Source organism: Pseudorasbora parva, chromosome 12 (genome assembly GCF_024679245.1).
Source record: "Pseudorasbora parva isolate DD20220531a chromosome 12, ASM2467924v1, whole genome shotgun sequence".
Taxonomy (NCBI): Eukaryota; Metazoa; Chordata; class Actinopteri; order Cypriniformes; family Gobionidae; genus Pseudorasbora; species Pseudorasbora parva.
Window position 1 is genome coordinate 38,565,177 of NC_090183.1, and position 26,316 is coordinate 38,591,492.

The following is a 26,316-nucleotide window of genomic DNA, read 5'->3' on the forward strand; positions in this document are numbered from 1 at the left end:
ATTAGCATGTCTGTGGTATGCATGAGGAATGAAGGAAGGTATTATAGGGAGGGATATAAAAAGAAACACTCACAAGGACTTAATTGAGTCAGTGTGTCATGTGTTTTCTGACCAGCTGCTGCTAGTAAACTCTGGCTAGACTGCTTCTATGCTATGATAACGAAACAAAAATTTGCAACTATGCATTAATGACAGTGCTGGGCAGTATGACTATGTATTTAGAGAAATAATAAATGTGAAGAAAATGTATTAAATAAAAAAATAAAAAAAAACTAAGATCAGCTTATAACTGATACATAAAATGAAAATAAATATAATATATATGATATTTATTTTCATTTTATGTATCAGTTATAAGCTGATCTTAGTTTTTATATATATATATATATATATATATATATATATATATATATATATATATATATATATATATATATATATATATATATATATATATATATATATATATATATATATATATATATATATATATATGGCCGAATAATAAAGAGCCAAGATCAAAATTATATCGCATTTTGCCCAAATTAATAAAAATAAAACAGATTAAAATGCAACTATCAAATTTAGGCATCACAACAGTTCTATAAAGATTAATGTATACAAATTCATGTTAATTCCTAAATTTAAATATTATTTAGCCAAAACTAAGTTTAACTAACTAAATTTAACTATAGTTTTTAAACAATAACTTAAATTGAGCAATAACGGAAAAGGTAATGCAAATGTAAAGGAAATCATGTTATATTTTATTAAGTCGTTTTTTATCTACTTGTGCTTTGATGCATTGTTCTCTTGCCGCATAAACACAAACACATAAAATATGAGTCTCTAGTATGCGAGTGAATAAGGTAGGGATGCACAGTCATCTGGGAACTTAAAAGTGCCACCTGATTTGACAGAAACAACAGCAGTGCCAATGAAAACAGAACCGTCAAATGCAGCCAAATCCACGTGCAGTCCTGCTCAGAAGTTACACAACAGACTTGCGCCAACACTGACAAGCCCATATGGGCTGTACGCAGCTGCGGTGAGAACACAAACAGGCATTCACAAACTTCCCAGAACAAGCCGACCTGAAAACAGACACAATCTCTCCTTGCACAAAAGCCCGCTCTGACCCCGAGTACTGCGATCTGTTCACATCAGAAGTGCAGCCACATGTGAAATTCATCATGTAACAACTCGATGAGCATGTGTAAGCGTAAGTAATGTGCATACACACTGCAACATGTTCATCCTTGTGGGATTAAAAGTACTGTGTTTTGATTCCTGTGCTAGGTCAGAGAATAATTCTTCAGTAAAGTTACATCATTTAGATAAATGGATAGTTTGCATTGAACAGGATGCATTGAAGACTTCAAAAAACCCCAATTTGAAGTATTTAGGCTTTTAGTTATTGCCTATCAGTCATAAATATACGCTCAAAAACAACAAAATAATTATTTCATAATTATTGACTACTATTAAACATAGTATTCTAAAATACAATTTTTAAATGGTATAAAAATAGTGGCCTAGAAATCTAGACACACCCTAGTGGAAGCAAATCTAATTCGAATCAGCTTTGGCCGCAACTCTGGAAGACTTGCAGTTTTTCTTTGAGAAAAGAACAAAGAACGGCACTGAAGTCGTTCTTAAAAAAGGAACAAGTGTTTTGAGTTTTGCTGACCGGATACGGCGAATGTTTAATCTGCCAACTAGCTCTGCTTCACCTTCTTCTTTGCTCTGGTTGGTTGTAGCGCTATCCTATTGCATGCAGAAGGACTTTGAAAGACAACTGTTTATCCCGTCCCTCGGATTGAGCCCTGCCAACCCAACTTCATCTTGATGTGGGTCTGGCTTGTAAGGCTATGAAAATAGGGGAAATGAACATACATCATAAAATATCCTATTTCAGTGAGTATAGCTACAATATCAACTGATAGCAATTCATTAAAAAATATCCACTTGACAAAAACTAGCAGATATACTCATTTCAAATATATATTTTTTTCCCTTTTGTAAAAGTCGAGATGAATCATGACATTACAAGCTGATAAAAAAACGAAAAAAGTATTGTCAAAACATTTCAGAGGTCTTTAAGGTTTCTGGCATTAGTTTCTGTAGACGTAGCATTTAGGTCATTCTGTTTTGTTCTTTTCGGGAGAACCTCAAGGTTGCACATTTCCTTCCAGAAACATACCTCATTTATCAAAAGTACAGTTTCCAAAAAAGAAAAAAAAAAAGAAAATGTGAGCAAGTGAGAGAAAGAAAGACATTTTAGGTGAGTCAGTGAATTCTCTGGACATTTCAGAGGCTGGAATGCAAAGACACACATAGATGCAAAAACAAAAATGTGTGGCAAAAAAGAAAAGAGAAAAAAGAAAAAGATTAAATTTGCACTAGCCCTCCTATACCGTTGCAACACAGCATATGGCTGAACTGGGTCCAAACTGGAGTCATGAGTCTGGATCCCCACAGCTCGTGAATCACGTCATCTCATTCATCGACCGCACGTCACCGCCAGCACCCACATACTACTGTGTGGCCAGAGAGTTAGACTAGAATTACCTAAACACAAGCATTTGACAAAGAACTGCCTCTCATATTCCTAAATTACAGTCTCTTCTACTTACCAAGCCAGTCTGTGGCCTTCTATCTAATTGACTTCATGATAAATGAGCCCGTCCAACCACAAGCAAAACATTTCCAGGAGTTGCAAGAGCATGTTTCACCCTCCTTTATGGTTGCCAAACATTTCTAAAGGACTTCAGTGGTCCTCCTAAGCCATTCTATGAAAATATATGACCTGGTAGATTATACATTCTGGAGAGAGACTTTGCCACAATGGAATAAGTAAAGCAATTTGCACACTGATGTGTGGCTTTAAACATGGCACAGTCTAAGTTTGATTCTCATATGGAGTACTAAACCTATGAGCAAATTACAGGAACCTTAAGCCTAAATTTGTAAAAACTACACATTTATCATAGACCAGGTAAACCCAGCCTGATCTGCCAGTGATTTGATTTCGCCCTGCCGCTCAGTCTGGAAACCTGAACATGAATTTATCTTACTTCTGTCACACTTTTTTTGGGAACCAATCACAGACTGGCTTATCCACCCGCGCTATTGGCGAGTTCAACACGATGACGGATAGAGAAGCGATGGGTCGTTGCCCGTTGATCACGCCTCTTGTGGTCTGATTGGTTGAAGGACTATCCAATTGCGTACAGAGTCATTTGAATAATGCTCGTTTATCACGCCTCTTGTGCAGAAGAAAATACAGAGCAGACTCCTCAGACCAATGTTCAATCTTAAAAGAATGAGCTTGGTCTGGTGACAGCCAGACAACATTTTTTTTGGTAGACAGTCCTCCACAATAAAGTGCATTTCTGGTCAAACAGATGGTCGATTTTAGTACAAAAATGAAATAAATCCATTCAAGGAGACCATTAGACATCAGTTAACATTTGGGACACATAGATTCCATAAACTTGGCATACAGGCAAGACAGAAAATGTATCAGAGCTCTATCTGAAAGGCTGGTGATTTGGAGACCAGTCGCACACCTTCTCATCTGATTACCCTCAGCTTCGTTAAGGCTTCCTGGAGAGCAGAGTCATCCGAAGGTCACACATGAAAAAGCCGTTTGATCACAGAGCAGTCTGCTCATTCCTAAAACAATTTTTTTTTGACCAACAGTCTAAGGATTGTGCAAATTGTTCCCAAAACGAGAGAGATAGAGATAGTCAGAACATGCAAAGTGTTATGGTCTTTGAAAGCGCTGACAGTGATTCTTAAAGAATGGCTGGACTGTCTCCAAAACATCACCTGTCTTCCAAGAAGCCTATCTGAGGTAGTCAACAGTATACTGATGTTTTGTAATAATCAAGGAGGACACATAAAATGGTGTTCAGGTGCTCATATGTGGTAATGGTAAAAAAACAAAACAATGCACAGCCGAAAACGTGGAGGGAAACACTTTTAAAGACCAACATTTATGGGAAAAGGAAAACGTTTACTTACTGGAGTTGTTCTCCATCTCTGGTAAGATAGCAATCATGATGATAAGTGTGTCCATTCATTATTAGGGGGTGCAACGGATTGCAGTTGATCCGTGATTTCTTATATATGCATGAATGTATGTGTATTATATATGTAATGGTTATACACATTATGTAAACATTAACTTATTTTGGATGTGATTCATTGAAATTAATCAATTATAAATGATTAGTACTATTATTTCTAGTACTTATAACTATATACAACGCACTAAAGACTGATGAGCTGCTGGTTTTATGAAAATTAAATCAGTCTGCAATCGCTCAAACTGATTTGATGAATTCAAAACAGGGACGGTAATAGAGGAGCGGCAGCCAATGAGACTGCCGTTTGCACATTAGTCCCGCTCCCTGACGGAGAAACCACATATCTTCTTCTTGATCTTAAAAGCTGAATCACTCCCAATGAACTGCGTTATTTTAAAGGGACAGTTCACTTTAAAATGAAAATTCTGTCATCCTTTACTCCCTCAAGTTGTTTCAAACCTGTATGAATTTCTTTCTTCAGCTGAACACAAGTGAAGATATTTTGAAGAATGCCAGTACCAAACAGTTAACTGGAGCCATTGACTTTCATAGTATTTTTTTTTTTCCTACTATCGAAGTCAATGGCTCCAGTTAACTGTTTGGTTACTGACATTCTTCAAAATATCTTCCCTTGTGTTCAGCTCATACAGGTTTGAAACAACTTGAGGGTGAGTAAAGGATGACAGAATTTTAATTTTAAGTGAACTATCCTTTTAAAAGGAAAATGCAACAAAGAATATTGTTTACACGTAGCATGTCGATTCTGTGTGGTGTGCAAGACCCTCTTGTCGTGCACCTTGACACTAGAGTTTACGGTACGTCAAAAACTCCATTGAATTGAATATGAATTGCAACAGTACACTTGACGGAGGGCAAAACTCTCAAGCGCTCATTCAGAGTGTGTTCAGAGACTGAAAATATATCTTATACTAACACAGGCGAGTAAAATCTAAACATTTATTAGCCGAGGGCTAATGACAGACATTATTTAGTTTGGATAATGTCTGAGTGAAGATTTAGTTGCATATGCGAGTGCTTAATTGGTCAATAAACCTCATTAATTGTCAACAATACTGTCTTGGTAACATTTATACTTTGTGCATCAGAAAATTTTATAAAAATTATAATAATAATTTAAGTGAGGTGAATGCATGTACAAAACTGGGGGAATGGTTTAACTTAAATTATTCTCATTAAATAACCTTCTGGCAAATCAAACAAATGTTTGTCAAAAATGAAATGATAAATCAATGCATAATATTTAAACCAATTCATTTTACTTCTGAAAATTCCAAATGGAAAATAATACAATGGGGGGAGGGGATTTGCCTGGCATTTTATTGTAAAGTGGAGGCTCAACTGAATGTAAGTTTTCCAAAACGATCTCTAAAAACCTATTATTTTGTAAGAGACACTCCTGTGAAAATATGCAAGAAACAATTACCTTAAAGGATCTTTAACCTTGGATCTTAAAACCATTTGACAGCTGGATTGGGATGGAGAATACCTGCTGACTACCAACAAAACTATGCTCTGAAAATAAACCAGTCATTGACAGATTCCAGTCAGCCAAAACAAAGTTATTATGGATGGGCTATGCAACAGTTCCATAAAGACTGCTGTGCTGTTATACCTTTTACCACTGAATAAAACACCTTCCATTCGGCTTTAATAGGAAAGGTCACAACCAACATTTTTTTTTTAAATATCCATAGGAGGTCTCTGCTTGTGAAATGAAAATTAGATTCTCCTGTTAAGGTGCACTATGCAACTTTCCGTCCACTGGAGGGCGCCTATTCTAAACAAAGGCGTAGTTTGATGACGCCAAGTGTGAGCGCAGTATCTTGGACATGTGGTTTCACCTCACAGCCGGTGGAAAATAGGATTCGGGCCGAAATCATGTTCATGGATGCGGTTATTAACGTTACTGTAGCGTGAAGCAGAGCAGGAGCGAGTGTTGAGGAGCTGAGCACGGCCGCTGGAGCGATTGTTATACAAACACTCGGCTCGCGAACACTGGGGCTTTTATTATGACGGGGACGGGACACAGACACCGGGCGCCCGCACTTCCGCTTTTTCCGGTCATGAGTACTGTATAAGGTAAAGCAGCTCTGTTTATTATATTAGATTCATTTAAGTGTGTTTAAAATGATGTTTTGACGTCATGGCGTTGCTGTGACTTGTTCATACTGCTATGAGAAAAGCGTTTCTGCAGAATAAAACCGAGGATAGCGCAGATATGAGGCGATTGACAGGCGACTCGCTCAAACACTATGCTGACACGTCCCGGGTCATTGGTTAAAATAGCAATTTTCTCACAATTGACAAATAGTTGGAAACATTTGGGATATTGTAAGTACTCAACTGAACAAAATATATAACACTGGCCTAGTGGTTTTCGGATATTTTACTGCAAAAATACTACATAGTGCACCTTTAACTGTCAACATCAAAAAACATCAGACCAGAAACATGGGCCTTCAGAGAGCAATGTGGACAAATCTGCTGAGGCAAGCTAAAAGTTTGTGAAGAACGAGTTTCTTGGTCTCTCTTTTTCTTGAACGCACAAAGGCCTACTTTTTACTTTCAGAATGTGGCCAAACATGTGGTTCTGATTTTCTAAGCTTAGTAAAAGTGATAATGTTTGAAAATATTAGAGTGATGGTTTCCAATTGCATTAAAAATAAAACAGGAAACTTAAGGGGAATTAAACAAGAGGGAACAGTAAGGACGGACATTTGTCATATTAACAACAGTGACAAATCACAAGGCTCGTAACCAGTTTACATGATGTGCTAACTGAAGCGATGTTTAGGGAACTAGCACATTATCTGTAATGTTAAGCACATTTTAAGATCTACAATAGTAGATCTTTCTCATGGCGTTAGAGAAAATTCCAATCCATGGAGCTGTTTCCTGTGCTTTTCTGCTCTGTCTTAGATCCAGAGCAGACATAGAGCCGGAAGACAGTTGGAAGAGGATTTAATTTTTTTCTGGCTCGAAATCAAGGAATTTTTCCTGCAGTATCAAATAGTTTGGTTAAGCTTTTCTTAATGTTCACCTGATAAAGTAAAAGTCTGATCAAAAACAAGAAAACAAAAACATTTTTTTTTTTTATTCCAGGCAACATCAAGTGAAAAGTTTAACTCTGCCTACGATAGGATATCTTATATCTTATAATAATATTGTCATTATAAGAACACATCAACTAGCAAGACAATTTAGTCATGTGTCCTCTCACACTGTTTCATAAAAAAGGGATTTTGCCTTCATTTCTTCTATTGACATTTACGGTGTTCATGGATTAGTTCCACTCTGTCTCATTCTGCATTTAAAGAGGGCATCTCTCAATTTGGATTAGAGAGATTTGTTCCTCTCCTGTTCTTTCCTTAAAATCATATTCCTGCTAATAACCTGCTTGGTTGACTATAGGATGTCATAATGTTTTTTTCCTCCTTTAATGAAAGACTATGGATATTTTTCCAGGTGCTTTGTCACCTTGCAGAAATCTAAAGAAAGAATGAAAGGGCGAAAGAAAGGGTGAAAGAAAGAAAGAAAGAGGGCAAAAGAAAGAAAGAAAGAAAGAAAGAGGGCAAAAGAAAGAAAGAAAGAAAGAAAGAAAGAAAGAAAGAAAGAAAGAAAGAAAGAAAGAAAGAAAGAAAGAAAGAAAGAGGGCGAAAGAAAGAGGGCGAAAGAAAGAGGGCGAAAGAAAGAGGGCGAAAGAAAGAAAGAAAGAGGGCGAAAGAAAGAGGGCGAAAGAAAGAGGGCGAAAGAAAGAGGGCGAAAGAAAGAAAGAAAGAAAGAAAGAAAGAAAGAAAGAAAGAAAGAAAGAAAGAAAGAAAGAAAGAAAGAAAGAAAGAAAGAAAGAAAGAAAGAAAGAAAGAAAGAAAGGTATATTGAGGATGAAAAGAGAGGAGAGGAAGAGAAAGGGACAGTGCAGGAGACGGAGGGGAAGAAAAGGACAGTGGTGCGGAGAGAGTGTGAGGTGAGGGGAGAGAGTCTACAAAGGAGCGCTTGTCAAGCTGCCCGGCGTGTGAGAAACCTGATGCCCTGCTGCAGATGTGGCCAGGTTTATTTAACACCACCTACCTACTCCAACAGAATCCATTATATCCATTCTCATACTACTCCACCCTAAACCGCCTCTCCCACAGCCATGGCCATCAACATCCGTCCATCTGTTTCATGTCTAACGTTTCTTCATCATCTCCAAGGTCTGACCCTCAGTATGCCTCCCCGTCACTCTGCCCGACTCCATCGCAAAGGCCCGTCTGCAGTGTGAAGCCAGACAGCTTCGCCCCAAGAGTGCAAGGCTTTGACTCTGTTGTTTGCCTCTCTTTGACCCTCAAAAACCAGTCACAGTGCGTCCAGAAGTTCTCCTGTTCTTTATTCAGTTCCACATCGCTCTGAGGTGTTGCCAACTCAAATACTGCAATGATTGTTTTCACACGGTAAAAGTAACAGATGAGGTTGATGACAAATGGAAAAGAATGAATAAAAGTGAAATGATTTGGCTCGATTTCTGTAGGAAAACTAATAAATTAAACTTGCCTGCGGTCAGGTGAAAGTTTAAACTGTGGTCCTCGGTGACTCATTGTCTTGGAGGACAGTAAGGCACTGGGGTTGCACACATTTTCATTTCCAGAACAATCAAAAAGATTTAAAATCACCAGTTCACAAGAAACACGCACTCTGTCACCAGGCTGTACATCTCAATTAAGCTGTGATTAGTGTGTTATACAAAACGGCAACTTGGAATGAAAGCCTTATAAGTAACTAGAATGCAAGTTCACCTTCACGCCATTCATTCAAGAGATTTATTTAAGGGGTGGTCGATTATGATTTGACTTTTTAAACTTGGTAGTGTGTGATGTTGCTATTTGAGCATAAACAACATCTGTACATTTATGACACTCAAAATTCAAAGCAAAAGGATATATTTTCTTTTTTAAGAAATTGCTTTTTAAGGACTACAACAAACGGCTGGTAGGGACTACAACAAACTTCTTCCTGCGTTGGTGACATCACAAACAATAGTTTACCTGTACAATAGTTCCCACACAAGCGATTTATAGATTATCATGACAGAATACAAAGTTAATGACTTGAAGATAGTTAACTCCACATCAGCTACATAAATTCATCAACATGCATTCTACATGTTGTCACTTCTACTTGTTTCTCTCTATCATTGTCCAACTCTGGTTTGACCATAAAAGGCTGAAAAGTTTCTGACCTTTTCAGTGCGTGTCAGCGTGAGGTAATCAGAGCTGCTAACATGAGCTCTTGAAGCTCCGCCTACTTCCTGAAAGGGGGCAGGGAGCAGCAGCTTATTTGCATTTTAAGGGACTCACAGGCGCATTGTTGCTCATCCTCAAAAATTGACAGATTTAACATGCTATACAAATTATCTGTGGGTTATTTCGAGTTAAAACTTCACATACATCAGAGACATCAGGGCATCAGAGACTTATTTTACATCTTGTAAAAAGGGGCATTATAGGACCCCATAAAAAAAACAAAAACTGCAGATTCATCGATCATCATAGATTGCAGCAATTAACATTTTATCAGACCTTCTACTAAACTCCAGTGTTTGTTTTTCATACCGCATGCTATATGACAACTCTGGGTCCGCGGCAGCACCAGCGCAGATTTGAAAGTTCCAGTGTGATTTTGTCAAAGTTTTAATAGACATAGACAGATCCTTGTCATTTAGGAAGGAGATTGCATGTGCTTTTGAATCAAGTCTGCAATCTTTTAACGATTAATGCAGGTCTACTTAATATATTGTTGAGTTTCAAAATATATTAGAACACAATTCATAATGTAAACAATTAAGTTTTGCAATCTCCGTCCAAGGGCCACTATACAAAAACTTAGTTCAACTTCTAATGCCTTTAACTGCAATTCATTGCCAGGATGACTTCCGTAGGCGAAGCAACAACTGTGCCGAGCATGTTAGTTAAAGCTAACCTGTCGACATGTTTATAGCTAGCTAACCGAACCACACATTGCCCAGTCCTGCTCCTGAAGAGCCAATTTTCTGCAGAGTTTAACTTCATCTCCAACACATCTACCTAGAAGCTCCTAGTAATTCTGTAGACCTTGAGTAGCCGGTTAAGGCAAGCAAAGGATAAAGCTAAACTTCTTAGGAAGGTAGCTTTCCAGGATCAGGATTGGACACTCTTGCAATTTGAAGGTCTATCAGTAAGTATAAAAAAAAAAAAAATACACAACAGGACCATGACCTTTCCCAAGCATCTCATTTCTTGCTATTTTCTGGCTGAAATCGGGTCAAAATTCAGAGAGTTAAAATGATTGTACTTTCGCCACCTTAACTTTAAAAGCTGGTCTTGACGTTAGAAGCTCAGCTGGTAGTCCATGGCAACTATCTTGAGGGTGAATTCCTCTTGTTGAGCAAACTTTTGAACAGCTATTGAGAATGGATAATATATATTTATAATACACATAAAAGTAGGCTACCTACTGATAAAACAGACTTTTACCCAGTGTCCACTTTGCTGCATAACATCATACAAATGTATCTGTTGCTAAACTGAAAGATATAGGAAGTCTACAATTAAAAGGAGAAGGTATGTGTGAATGGAGTATATCTCTTTCAGTGGAACAGGGACACACACAGTAGGTCTACAAGAACAATAACATGACTTAGGAATAGTGTTTTCTACTTGCGCTCATTTGCATGAGAAGGGTGCACAGCGGTTGCTGGTTCCACTTTGTTTGGTGTGTGAAAGACCGCTTTCTTAAACCACTTTTGAAAGGAAAGCTTGTCAGGCTAGAAAACGAAGGAATTCTACACCAGCCCATTTTGTTTGGATTTTAAATGAGTTTAATTAGTAAGGCCTGCTAATACAAAGATCTAAAACATCAAATTCAGACCAAGCAGGTGTCAATTGTAGCCAAAGAGAAGGCTAAAATTGACTTATATTGACCTTACTCGTCCATGAGCTGAGACATAAGGCCGGATGGCGGACGCACCCCTAAATGACAAGATATCTGGGGTTTTTTTGAGTTCAGAACAAGTCCTGAATGTCATCTGCAGTGGAAAAAAAAACTTGATGAGAGTCATAAGCCGTGTTTCCACCGCAGGAACATTACCCAGGAACCAGAAACTTTGGGGTGGTACTCGGTGTGTTTTGACCGCAGGAACCAGTGTCTAAATGAAGTTCCGGGTAAATATTCCCCCTCCAAACGGCCCTGCTCGCGAGGTAGTACTTTTTCAAAGTTCAGGAACTTTCGACGGCGGGACTTGGGCGCTGAACATGCTGATTGGTTTAGCATTTTATTTCAACCGGCATTTTCAAAAGTCTTTTGCGAGGTTCGTTCTGCGTTCAGTAAATATCAGTCTTGCTCTCTGTCTGATGGCGCGCGTTCGTCTCAGCCATCTCACGTTCAATGTCCGTAATAGCTGATAATAATATACATTGTCATTTTAAATCTAGCTTTACAAGCTTTCTGAATATGCTAGTGCTCTTTTCTGTCGTTGTTAATTACCTCTTTAGTAAACCTATACATAACCAGCAAAAGCAGCACAGCTTGAATATCTCCAATACTCGTTATTCATTTTTTTTTTACAGTCTATTAATTATTTTCACCATGTAAATGACCCGCTCATGTTGACAAGAGAGTAAAGTTCATTTTTCTGAGGGGTAAACTTTTTATTTCGTTAGTTATGAAGATAATGTTGGAATAATGACACAGCGTATATTGCCCCAGTTTTTACTTTAACTGCGCCTGACAGAAGAATACATTTTTTCTGAGATGATTATTACACTTTACAACAAATAAATAGCTTATATAATACTGTATTAGTCCTGGTGGCCGTTAAGAGTTGCTATGACTACAGCTAACACATTCCAGCTGCTGGAGAAAACAGCGTTGACATTCTTGATGCGGCAGACAAACTGCATGTCACAAAATGATTGGGATTGAAAGTAATCACATGTAAACACCAGATCGGTTTAGATAACGGCTCATGTAAACAGTCCACTAAATCTTTCAATCGGAATGACAAAAAAAGTGTGCTTGTAAACATGGCTAGTGTCACGCAAAAATGATTACTGTCCGTCGCTGACTTGGAGGAGCAGTCGCGCGCAGTCCTACATCACCGGACTAATTTGCCTAATCTTCACGGAACTTTAGATCGCGGTAGAAACGCAGACAGTAGCTGGGGGGAGAAAAGTTCCTGTAAAAAAAGTTCCTGGTACAAATTGCTCCGGGTAATTTTGGTGGAAACGGGGCTATACGCTCCAACATCAACTTTAGATTTTTCTTGGGCCCATAGCGAGAAAGTGTGCAATTTGTAACACCAAGAAAGTAGATTACATTGGTACATTTCAGCACTGACGCAATTTTTATGATTGAGTTTTATAATTTTTATAAATAGTCTTTTATGATTAGTTGACATCCCAACTACTGCCAACTACTTGCACTACAATGTGAAAAGAATCTTGCTGGGCAAGCTAGTTAAACTGTTAGCATGTGTATAACTAGCTATCAGAAAACTACACACTTGGTTTAATGTCTAATGCATTGGAAATCAAATCAACAGGCATACTGGTGACTGTTACGGTAAAGCAACAACGCACACTACATAGCTGGGCCACATGATTGCATTGCACTGGCCAAGTTTTCAAGTTTACATATGTTTTTGACACTGCAATAGTCATGTTGAGCACAGTAAAACTATATATCTGTTGGGAGGAGGGACAAAGAAGACTAGTCTTGCACTTTGGTGAGTTATGACAGGAAATAGGACTTCAATTCTCGGCTTGGGCTGTGATGTGCTTGCTTTAATCATGAGCTAGCTGCTGAAATATGGTGAAAACCAAGCTTAAATTACAGAACAGACATTCAATAAGTACATTTACAAGATCACTGTGGCTGTACGTCCATAAAAGAGGGAGTGAGCAGAAAATTACCTTTACATCCAAGTCTTAAAACAGGAAGACCGTGTTCAAGTGTACTCATAAAAGTGGATGGATTCATAAATGATCTGACTCCTTAATACCATATTTGGTGAAAATCACAGACGATAAGACGTGTCTACTCAGATACCCGGCCACTAAAAAATTACAAGTTTCCTTATATGCATAAAATGAAATAATGATTTGTCCATTCCCATTGATTTACTGTGATATACAGAGCCACAAGTTGAAAGCCTAGCGAAAGTCAACAAGTGGCCTTACCGCAGAAAGTGTTCTGTGGTAGCATTCTCTTCTTGGATCCCATTCCGAATTACAGATGGATGAAACAATCCATAATGCAGACATGTTCTTTTTCAACATCCACCACACTTTCCTGAGTTGAACAGGCTACATTTTCTTAGGTCCTGCTAAGGGCACTCAAAGTGGGCTGAAATTAACAGGCCCGGGGCCTGGTCTGCATTACTGAGGGCAACTAGAAGGAAACGACTACCTATTACTTCACGGCCGAGGGTCTGTTAATCAGCCTATTAGCGTTTAATTGAGGGTAGTTAATTAGAGAGGCTATGGGGGTGGGCGGCTTGCATGGAGGGTGAGGGGCTAACGGAGGTCTGACTGTGAGAGCAGCTGGCTAGGCAATCTGAGACTATTGTTACTGATATGTTTACACAAGCCTGGTGATTGATTGGGAAGACAATTAGCCTTAATTATACCTGCCTATTCCCCTCTCCAAAACGTTTTAGAAGCTATAAATTATACTCATGACTTCTATATATCGGGAAAGGCCTGCTGAATAGAATCCACAGCACATTTACAGTAGGCTATAGACTTAGCGAATCCTTCACAGCCAATATCAAGAAGTTCTATATTGGGCTGAAAGGAAAAATGATAAGACGGATATCCGACAGTCTGAGTAATCTGCCTATTTTGGGGCCAATTTGAAATGAACAGCATCAGACCATGATAAACTTTATGTGCAGTTAACAGTGGGTGTTGTTGTTTTGAAAGTTAAGACCACAGGACTGTCCATTTTATCCACGCACTGCTATAAGCCGAGACCAGAAGCCTATTATATCCCCTTTAAAACATTTACTGGATTTAATGCCATGTAATAGCCAATTCAGCCATTCCAGTCAACTGCAAAGCAGCTCACCACTGGGACCAACAGTCTTAATTGTACTCCTTCTCCCTGCTAACTTCCATTTTGAAAAAAAAAAGATTTTTTTTGCCATCAGATGCTAAATAACATGTGATATTGCCCACAGTGAACCAACAGCCACCTCTGGACTGCTTAGTTGGACCGAGTCAAAAATAACACAAGAGATCCCTGTGACACATTCCAAACTAAAGATGTACTGGGATATCTTAGTTGTCAGGGGAAAAAAGGTGGAGGCTGGAGGTTATAGGGCAGTCCCATGTTGGGTTGACCTGACTTCATGTCCCTGAGGAATCTAAGAACCTGATTCAAAAATGTCCAAACTGGCCATAAAGACTAGGGTGGGACAGATTAAGGTTAATGCTTGTTTTATTGGAGAGTATACAGTGGTGTTAAACAAATTACAAAATAGATCAATTTTGAATATATGGGGAGTTTTTCCAAGAACAAAAAATGATTCATTACAATATTTTCATAATTAAGTATATATTTTACAATAATAGTCATTACTGTATTGCAAAAAATGGACAGAACTACTAAAAGAGTCAATAAATAAATCAGTGTTTAGACTATAAGTGCATTACGACAATAAGTCTGAACATTTTTGTGGAAAACACACACAGAAAAAAAAAAAAAAAACTTAAGTGGTCTTCAAATCTTTTTTTCTTTTCTTTTTTTTTTAGGTTTTTATATTCACCCAAATAGCATTTCATAAATAATTTCAGATCAAAGAATGAAAGGTAAATTTAGGACAACCACTCCACTCAAAACAAAACCAAAAATCATAGGTGACCACCAAGCCTGCATCATTTGAAGTTGAAATACATTTCCCTCAAAGACTCAGGGCATCATGAATCTGCCTTTTTATAAAACCAACAGCACATTTTATACCTGTTTTCTTCCTTTGTCCTTCATTACAGATGTCTGATCTACAAGGTTCTTCTTAATCATCAATGAACAAGAATGCTAACAACCTGAGTTCAAAAGGGTTGAGGACTCATCTGCATGCTTTGGGCCCCAGACTCTTAACATATCTATTCAAGCTGCCACTCTTTTCATGTTGCCACTCACCCCTCACACCATTTAACGCCACATCTGACAGCGAGCACACACTAAAATAACTGAAAGCACCATTGGGTGTTAAGTGGTGGACTGAGGGTAACCTTACAGCTATATGGAGTCAGAAAAAGATAAGGAACCTCTGCTGTTACCAGAGGCTGCTTAAATTTAAGTTGCATGCAAACCTAACAAAACAAGAAAGCTAGATAATAAAAGCAAGGAAACCGGTGTTTTTTTTTTTTTTTTTTTTTTTTTTTTTACAGGTCTTTATACCATTAAAATATCCTGCAAGTTTCACAGTTTAAAACATCTTCCTCAATATAAAGAGAATAAAAGATTTAACCAAGTTTCAAAAATGGCTAGCTTGGATATTTTTTTTGGGATCTGTTTTGTCACACAAGCAAATAGCACATGACTGCCTTAAGATCAAGAAACCGACTAAATAGTCATACATCATTTTACCATATGCCCTGCTCACTGGTGTTCAGTTGTTTAAATTCCACATGCTTGGCTCTGCTGACAACAGGACAAATGGAGGAGTAAACTAACATTCTTTTTTTATTAATCCTGTTTTAACAGCTAGCAAAACAAAACAAATAAAACTATACTGGATGTGGCAAAAGCTACATCGCAAACCGTAAATAAACAATTTCATAATGCTTTGCCTGTAAATTATGATTTTTACATGGATGCCATTATCAAAACACTTATACATGTAATAGATACATTTTGCTATGCAATGCCATTAGCCAGTCATAACAGTGGCTATTTACAGACATGCCTTAAACAAACCGCCCTTCAAAAATTATATTTTTTTAGACAGAGGATCATAATGAGGGTTGAAAATAATAATATTTATATTAATATATATATATATATATAATAATAATATATATATTTTAATCAAGGTAAGCAGCTTGGTGTGAAGAAATCAACTGTGGGAGCAATTATTAGAAAATGGAAGACATACAAGACCACTGATAATTTCCCTCGATCTGGGGCTCCACGCAAGATCTCACCCTGTGGGGTCAAAATGATCACAAGAACGGTGAGCAAAAATCCCAAAACCACACGGGGACGGGGGACGGGGACCTAGTGAATGACCTGCAGAAAGCTGGGACCAAAGTAACAAAGGCTACCATCAGTAACACACAGCGCCAGGGACTCAAATCTTGCAGTGCCAGTTTTGGATTTTTTTGCCTTATTCTGTCTGTCATAGTTGAAATGTACATATGATGAAAATTACAGGCCTCTCTCATCTTTTTAAGTAGGAGAACTTGCACTATAGGTGGCTGACTAAATACTTTTTGCCCCACTGTATATACACAGTAGTGGCCAAAATGATTAGAACACTTGGCATCTAGGAGTCATCTTATTGGGCCTGGGTTTATTTTCTAAGAAGACAATGACCCGAAACATTCTTCTAACTATTCCTGGAACTACCTGTGACAGAAGGAATCTGCTGTAACATTGACAATGATGGACTGGTCTGGACCTCAATCCCATCAAGCACATTTAGGACGAGTAGGAAAAGAAACTGTACAGATGTATTGTACATTCAAAGAAAAGCCTTTGGCTTCAGTTGCAAAAGGCATGGTACAGCATTAGTGTTGAAGTTCTCAGAGGAAATATATTGGCACTTTGCCAGAGACGTGCTGCTTCTTTAGGAAACATAATTGCTAATTAAAAATGATATGTAATATATATTAAAACTAATATTATAAACAAAGTCATTGCAAAATATCAAATCTCCCCAGCCACAGACAGCTACTCTTCTGTTAATGTTGGAGATCTTGCTTCTTTCAGATGGCAAATACTGGCTTCTCAATGGAGCTGTATTTTAAAGTCTGGTTGTTGTTCAACCTCTGACCTTTGTCTGTTTGCAGGCTTTTACAAGGTGACATTTACAACCCGGTCTATCTCCATGACCTCTTCCTACTCCCAATACATCCAGTGCTCCTCAAGGCAGCCATGATCTACCCTTGGATATCAAGAGACATGGGTTTTGTGACAAAAACACAGTAAAAACTGAAGATACTACAGGCATGTACTGGGTTTCCAACACCGCTATGGTTGAGATGAAATTGTTAACTGTCAAACCGCATTCTTATAGCTGGTGCGTGTCATTTTGTAGAGGTTAAAATACTTTCTGTCCTAGCTAAATGTTTAGAGACAACTATGAGTAAGCCATTTGTGGATTGATTTCCCCAGATAAGTGTAAACACTGTGACTCTGCAGCACTTTAACATTGCTCTGTTTATTTGAGAGGTCTGAAATGTAAACCTCTGACTCAACCAATGGAGAGTCGTGCAAGACTACCTGTTTTACCATACAATGGCAGAATGGGCTTTAGTTTGGAAAACCAGTTTAAATAGCAGTTGGGTTTTCCCACGCCATTTCATGATTCACATGTGCACAGAAATTACACACTTTATTTAAAATAAAATAAAAATTCAAAACTTTTTTCCATATAAAAAAATGTAGAATACCCCAAAAATTACTTTTAAAAAGGGTATATACTATAGATGAAAAATAGCCACTGGCTAATTCTTACCAAAATGTTAATTCATGAGCAAAAAACATAGGCTTTACACAAGATGTTTTTCCAAACACAAGCGCTGTTAAATCCAACATGCATAAATCAAACTGTCGCAGGCAAACTCTGCTACTATGTGTGAACATTTTCGAACAGTGTGGAGTGCAAACACGGCACCATTTTTTTCTTCCCTTTTTACATCTTTTTTATGAGAAAATAAAAGTCTACGGCGAACAAGGCGCTATTCATCCTCTGAATTATCTGAGCCCGTCTCTCTGGTGCTTAACAGGGACATCTGCCATGACACTCCTCTATCAGATGGCCGTGGGAGATTCTAGATCTTTATGAGCATGTCATGTACGTGCACATAACATCTTTGAGGCTAACGTAGCCAAGAGAAGATTAAGAATAGGGGGCTGACTTTCCCAATTCATTTCCACAAAACATTCCTTCACTTTCTATGAATTCAGGCAGTGAAATTTATTTGAGCTCGTTCATAAGGGCCAGATGATCTGTGCAGTGTGTTCCTGGCTGGAATTTCTCATGTTCGCTCAGTGAGTCACCCTCACTGCTGCTGTCAGGAACATGTGCACAAAGCCCGCTGAATACCGTGATGGCCCTGACCGCCCTATGACACAAATTCACACGCTCCGCCTGGATGCTCTCAGCCAAGATGCTGTCGCAACTCAAGACCGCATTGTACTGATGATCAGTAGATGCTAGTCACCCATGAGTCTCTCGCTTGAATGGTAAACAGCATAAAATTGACTTAAAGAGGTTGACGTCTATTTGGGAAACTAGATTTTTTACATTTTCTGAAGAGTGAGTCAAAAATTTGAGTAAAATTGCCGCCATGACCATAGGCTTTTACTAGGCGATGTTCTAAGAGCTAACTTACTGGCCAAAGTACCAAAAAATGGGTAACTCCTTTTGGCTGATAACCAGGCAATAATTAATTTTCATGTCAATAAATGGGTAATATTATTACTTTTTACTATAACAATACATTATTATTTATTTAAAAATGTTAACAGTTATTTGTAACTGCTCATTTCTCACACGCACACGCACACAATTAGCTAATACTGATGGATTAAAAAATCTAATATTTGCCTCAAACCAAGATGGTGCCTATATCATAAAGTTATATCCAGTGCTTAATATGTAATTGAAAAATTGCCAAGTTCAAAAAAATTATTGATATTTTTCACATGACATCACACTGTTATAGGCCCACCTGAAGGGGCAAAGCAAGACTTTCCTCTATACGCTAGTAATTTTTACTAGCTTTGTAGTATTTAGCGAGACAGGGATACTAAAAGACCAAATTCAATATACACCTTATTGATGATGCATATTTTGTCTAGGCAAGCAGATGAACACAATATGAATGCCATTAATAGGTTTCTTGTTAAAGGGGGGGTGAAATGCTGTTTCATGCATACTGAGCTTTTTACACCTTTAAAGACTTGGATTCCCATCCTAAACATAGACAAAGTTTCAAAAACTAATGTTGGACGTTTGATGGAGTATTTCTGTGTTAAAAATACTCCTTCCGGTTTCTCACAAGTTTCTGCGAGTTTTTTTCGAGTATGGGTCCACTTGACGTTAAATAGAGCGGAAGGTCCTTGTATGGGCCATACGGGCTCTTCTCCCGGTAGGGCGCGCGCGCGTGACTAGAGCGAGAGAGGAAATGCACGCTGTAAACAGTCTCTCAGGTGCAGATCCAGTCGTCCGTGAACACTTATGTCGCGCCGCGCTCCACTTTATTCCTATGGGTGACGTCGAGCGACTTCAACGCTTCAGCACAGCATTCCGGGAAGGCAGCGCTGCATTTGAACCGATTTGAACGCAGAAATGACGGGAAGCTTCAAGGCATCGCTTCAGTCGCGTCGCAAAGTGGATTTCCACCGTCACTGCTGTCACAGGACTTCACCAAATCATACTAAAGAAGTGTGTTTTTGACAGAGCGGTCCTGCTTTGGAAGATGCCGGTGAGTAAATCAACTTCAAATGTCTCTGCTATTGGCTACCGTCGCATGAGTAAACATCAGTAAACGATACGATCGCGTGCTTCGTCATTCAAATGCGCTAACGGTTACTCCATTGTTGTTCTGTATAACGTTACACTATTCTGACTCTGACGTGCAAAACCGTTTTGCTTGCTACCTCTAAGGTCTAGTCACATACAATAGTCCATAAACCGAATCATGTCCTCATAAACTGCACACAAAGGCCCCTAAATACAGTACATACCACAGAGACGGACATCCTGATGTTGCCGTTTCTCCTGTTCAATTTATTTCAGCCTCAGATTTGATTGTGGATCATTACCTGTATTAGCTGAGATAGATGGGTTTCTCCACGCTTGAGGACGTCACCGCTTTGCGGGCTTGTCATTCTTTAGCTCCGCCCACACGATACGCCTCCAGGCGCTCGGTTTTTTCCGGAAAGACTCGGTACAGCCCATATTTCTTTTATAAATATGATAAAACTAAAGACTTTTCGGAGATATGAAGGATGCAATACTACTCTATAGGTACTCAAGATTGACATGAGATTGACTGAAACTGAGTGTTTCACCCCCCCCTTTAAGCGTTTTGTCCATTGAAAACTATTATAAAGACAAGGCATTGCGTTCATATTCTGGGCTCTGGGCCTATAGGTATGCAGATATGAATTTGATCTTTTAATATCACTGTTTTACTTGCACTTTAAGGGTGCAATGCAAGAGTAAGGATTAAGCATACTTTTAAGTGTCTTTCTACGCTTTTAATCTGTTCAAATTTAAGTGGTGCAAACACAATTTTCGATTTAAAATAAAACCCATTTCAACAAATCCTTGACTATCGCTAAACTTTGCTTAATTTAACCCTTTATTTGTGCAACCTACCCTAGTGTTATTCACATTAAACGCATTAGAATGTCCTGCTGTTTTTAGTGATTTAAATGCAGCAGGTGCTGTATACGAATCAGAAGTGCCAAAAACTTGTTAACTGGTCACATATTTTTGTTTTTTAAAATGGAAAATTGACATGCTTGTGCTGCAGTTCTATGGCTGTTTTGCACTTCATGGCGTCACATGATTAAAAACTATGAATTAAACGGTGATGGCACAGCTACAGTATGGCATCATTCACACATTTCTGTGTGGCTCACACCCTGGTGTAATATTCTGTCACGTATTCTGTCCGCTGAAACCAAATATAATATATCACAAATCAGCGATATTCTCACAATGAGAGAGTAAACCCCTGCATTACTCTGTCTCGCTCTATCTCACACAAGTGCACGCACTGTCACCGTGTAATCTAATGCCGGATCGATTAAAAACAAATACCTGAACACAAAAACTCGAAATCTGACATTTTCCGGAACAGGATCTGGCTACAATTAAGCACTGGTGCTGTCAACAACATGCTGCAAGGTGCTAAACATCAAAATATTGTTTATTAATTAGCTGAGCACATTATTTTTTTCAAAACTTTGTGTGCCTTCATAATTTTTAATCCAAATGTCTTCCCCTCCCTCTTGCAACATCTCATCTCATCTCTGATGACGTGTTTATTGGCGCAAGGGCAGGACAACATCACTTATGTAACAGCAAACCAGAAATGACTATCGCAACCCCCTTTTCATGCAGAGTTTAAAGCACATATGCACAATTGCCAAGGAATACATGTGGATCCAAAGTAGCTTGGGGAAAAAATGAGATAAATGGATAATCCATATGATGGATGAAAAAGTGCTGATGTAGCAAGAGACAAAAGAGTGCTGGGAGGGTTCCCGAGGCACATCTTCTAAACAGCAAACTCCAGCTGAGTCTGACTCTCATGGGCTGTAAAGGATGGGACTACAGGGTTTTGGTTTAGATACGTCCAATTGAAATTACAATGAAAACAAAACTGCTGTAAGCCATTTTGCATTAATTCTACCCCTGCGATTATATTTCTACAGAAAATCATTTCTCAAGTCAACACAATTAAATATGTGATACCACCTGAGGCGCTGACGTAAAGCAACAATCCTTATTTCGATCTCAGAGAGAGCAACATTACCCCAGGTGTCAACGATAGCCAGAAAAGCATTATTACACCCTTTTCAAATGGCAGAAACATTATTAAAGTAGTTTTAAAAGCAGCAATAAATCTCCCGAAGGAAGCAGAAAACGTTATTCCCATGCACACATGATCCAAATAGACAGCATAGGGTGGGAACATCTTTTCCATTGTGGGGGAGAGTTTCTGACTATAAATTTTAAAGGTTTACTCAATAGACTGACCTAGGGCTTTGTGCTTCATGTTCCTTATGTATTTACATCCTCTGGCACGCATGCTGACTCACCTTAATTATTCAAAAGACAAAAAGCGACTTTCTAGGTCTAATGCCATCCTAGAGCAAAATATCTTCTTGAAAAAGCTTATTGCATGCTACAATGAAAATACTAAACCAGTCACTGATAACCCTTCTCAAATATCTATGCATTGTTAAGTTGATGTCCTTTTTAAAAAAGAAAGAAAAAGCAGGGATGTAGGTGACATCCACAAAAACCACAAGGAACACTCTCAGATATCACAGCAAAGCAGCAGTTGGCATGCTAAGCACAATCCAAAGCTTTTCCCCTCACTCTGGCCCCTTCCTCCAAGTAAGTCATACTAGCACATTTCCGCCCAATGCATTAACCAATCTGGGACTCATATGGGACCCCCCCAACCCCCCAACCCTTGGTGACTTTAGTGGTCTTAAGTCACCAGGCGCTGACTGCATTACTGGCGCCTTTGGTGGCTCAATCTATCCATTGTCTCAAGGGCTTATGACATATCTAAACGAACAGGAGATTTTGAGACACTTACGGCGAGCACTCTTCATGTGGCTGCTCTTGAAAGTTAGTATAAGAGCAGACACGACTTCCTCATCCCACATACCGCATTATACTGACGTCAAGGGCAAATGAATAAATCTTGCAACCAAATAGTGATGTTAACTAACTCTTGATGAGAAAAAAAGCTTGCGGTGAAAGCTACCAATTTGTTGAATGATGATTCGACTACACAAAGTGAAAATATTTAGGTTAACTTAGCTAAACAATTGTACAGACCCAGGCCATAGTTATAACACGCTACAGCGATTTCAAAGCATCCGACGTACCATACTTGTGTTTCATGCCACTATAAAAGCAACCTTTGTAGGGCTGATTTTCTATGCGCTCTCAAAAGTGACCACTGGGAACTTTTGGCCTTTTTAAATAGTTCAGATTTTGTTCCAAGGTAAAAGAGCCTTCTGACCTGATGCCAGCCAGGAAGGATTCCTTTGTAAGTCGGTATAGAGCGTCTAAGAAATTACACTGAACAACCAAATGCAGACTTTCTGAAATAACCAGGGCTCAAATATAACGTTTTAAAAAGGAATCTTGTAAAAGCAGTTACATCAAAGCCACTTCATGCTATAACATGCTTTAAACATTATTTTATTTACAGGTTCAACATAGTTTGTACATCCTTTCAGGATGAGTTATAATTGGCAAAAAGCACTGTGTCCAAACATGGTGCAACACAATTAAAGTTTCTGCCCTAACCATCCACGATTGCGACATAGGACAGGATTACGCATCTAATTTCGGTATGCCATATTTCCGTAACTGTATATGAATATCAAATATGTTATGATTGGCTCTTTTTGTGCCATTGCGCCTTGGTTAGGCAACGTTATCAGGATTTAAACAGAGTCACTAACCTCCATTATCCTGTCGTGGATCTGCAAACCCCCTTCTTTATCCGCCGCTCCATTCTCAACAATCTTCGACACAAAGATTCCTTCATTCGAAGTACCATCTTTATTATCCTGCTATCCAAAAAAAAAAAAAAAACTGAATTACCATCCAATAATTTTTCTTTAGTAAGGATTACAGATGCAAAATCAAATCACTTTACAGCAAAATATTAATACAATTATTAACAAAGACACAGACTCCCTTAAAAACACATCCAAAACACAAATAATTGTTTGCAGGTGGAAAAAGAAAAATGTGCTCCATTGTTCAGCTTCTCTGCAAATACACGATCAAATGAAAAACATATTGAGTTAGTGAGAGATTTAAGGTGTTAAGAGATTAATAAAAAATATGCCCACCAATCATTATATGAAAATATAACCTGGACAGAAAGGTTACAGCAAAGCCTCTGCAAAAATATTGTTGAACCCACCTCTCAACCACATCAAACCACATTAACTCTGTGCCATGTTGTGTGACACTGTGCTGTAATTTTTTATGGAATACTTGAGAAACCGCAGGAAGTCAAACTGTGAACTCTGCAGTTAATTACTGTAAGCCCTTCCCTCTTCCTCATTACAACAACAAAAACAACATCTTCATTTGCCAGAGGATCCTATTCCTACAGAATAGTTCTTTCTTTTTTTAAGACAAAGATATGAACTCTGTGCCAAATCTAAGTAACAAGTAACAGTACAAAAATAGTTGCTAACTACAGATGCAATACTCCAAAAACTACTGTATGAACATGTAATATTTAAATACAAAACCTACACAACACATACAAATTGCCTACTCAGTTCAGTGATTGACTAACTAGAATCAGAGAGTGAAAATACACAAACATTGGGTAGCTACTAAAATGTTACATTTAAAACTACAATTTCTTGCACGTTATTGACAGAGCTCAATGCATGGTATTCCCAACTCTGCAAATGATGCTGTAAAAGATTTTGCTCCCTACAAGCCTTTGCACCTTAAAATGCTACCTAAGTGGGCAGCTCACTAAGTTTTAGAAACAGATCTTAGGTCTTGCACGCAGACAGGATGGCTGGCATGTCAAACATTTGCTAGGGAGGGGTCATGGCCACGTTGAAGTAGTTGTACAGTTGCTAAGCGACGTAGCCCTTTGTGTCACTCATTAGTGACTGAACTCTTCCACTTACTTTGCGTAAATTCAGCAATTTGTGTTATATGCTATAACTGTGGTGTATTTTTACAAATAAATAAAGCCTCGTCATTGTGACGAGGCTACATCTGGGAGAAGAAGAAGCCCTGGAAACTTGGCTCCTGTAATAGTTTTCCCCTTTGGAAGGTTTTGCTGCAAAAGTCCAGTTCAGACCAAAGTGCGTCATATTTCTATTTCAGACGAACCACAAACAAACACTTTTTAAAGGGTTTGGTGCTCATTCACACTGATATGGATACCACAACTACCACTTCAGGGTGGACCGATGGACCAAAGTGGCACTGTATATAAAAGATATAATTTATGTCTGTATTTTCCCAGTTGCCATTTCCACTTAAATTGAGTCACCCAGTGACACACTGAGATTCTGAAATAACCTGACAGATATTGATGATGGCTAGGTCATATATTCATGTTTATCATCATAACAATTTTTCTTGGTTAAAGGAACTGTATGTAAGAACTGTATTTCAATGAATCATAAAATGACCCTGATATGTCACTAGACATTAAGAAATCATGTTAATTTCAAATACTTATATCAACTTACTACTTATAACAACTACTTATAGCACTGTAGTCCGGCCAGGATATTGTCATTTAAAAGTTGTTGTTGCAGCCCTCAACTGATGTTGACATGAGTTTTGGCCTGAAGCTCCACCCTCCACCTATCGACCAATCACAAAGTCAGTAGTATCAGCATCCGCGTTGCCAGCTCTGCTGTAGTTACCACAGCTGCAGCTACAAACAATCCTGCTGGATCCTGCAGCCTATCTGGCAACCTCGAGTCAGAGAGGAGGGGGAGAGGGGATAGTGATTGCAGAACCAGTTTTGGTCACAATCTTACATAAACTTCCTTTAAGTCTAGTTCAAGTAAATAATAGTTGACGACGGGCCATTCAATTATTCGAATAAATAACGCACACGAGGAAGTAATGCGGCCATGATGCGATTATACTGGGCTTACCACACCTCAAAAAACTGTTCAGATGATGTAATCAAAGACCTTTTTCAGGTTTTTGTCCTTAAAACACTCAAGTGTATGACCAATTTCTAACACATCTAATCCCATGCTGCCTTTGCTGATTCCAAAATGTCATTTTAGAGCTAGTTACGAAGGCTTGAGCCTTTCATTGATAGCAGACTAATGCTGATATTAGAGAGAGAGAGCATTAAGCATGTATGAATTGCCTGATTCTGTGTCTCTCAAAAGTGTTTGGCCTTTTGTCTGCTCCAAGAACAGCATCTATTTGTACCATTTTACTGATAATATCATCAGAGCAGTGCTGACAACCCGCTTCAAGGGTGTGTCCATGCTGTGTGAGTTAGCAGGAAAAACAGAGTTTGTCCTTTTATGGCAAAAAAACATGGACATAATTTGTCGTTTTTTAATTTATTTGCTTTGTCAATGCCGTTGTGGGTTTTGGTTTTTGCTGTTGTAGTCTGAAATTACTGAAATCATTTGGCGAAATGATATGGAACTGTAATAAGGTCAAGACCTGCCTAAACTACTTTAGCTCTACGTTTCCCTGAAAATAATTGCCCACCTAATCAGATTCCAGCAT

General features: G+C 38.5%; 1 protein-coding gene across 3 annotated transcripts in view; it reads right to left on the minus strand.

Moving 5' to 3' along the window:
* Nucleotides 1-26,316, minus strand: part of pdzrn3b (PDZ domain containing RING finger 3b) — a 115,931-nt gene that overhangs the window by 84,566 nt on the left and 5,049 nt on the right. For 2 of the 3 annotated variants that reach the window (XM_067460225.1, XM_067460223.1), the window contains exon 3: nt 23,526-23,636. In XM_067460225.1, the coding sequence (XP_067316326.1) occupies nt 23,526-23,636 (111 nt within the window). The remainder of the gene's footprint in view (nt 1-23,525; nt 23,637-26,316) is intronic. The other variant, XM_067460224.1, reaches the window with a different exon arrangement.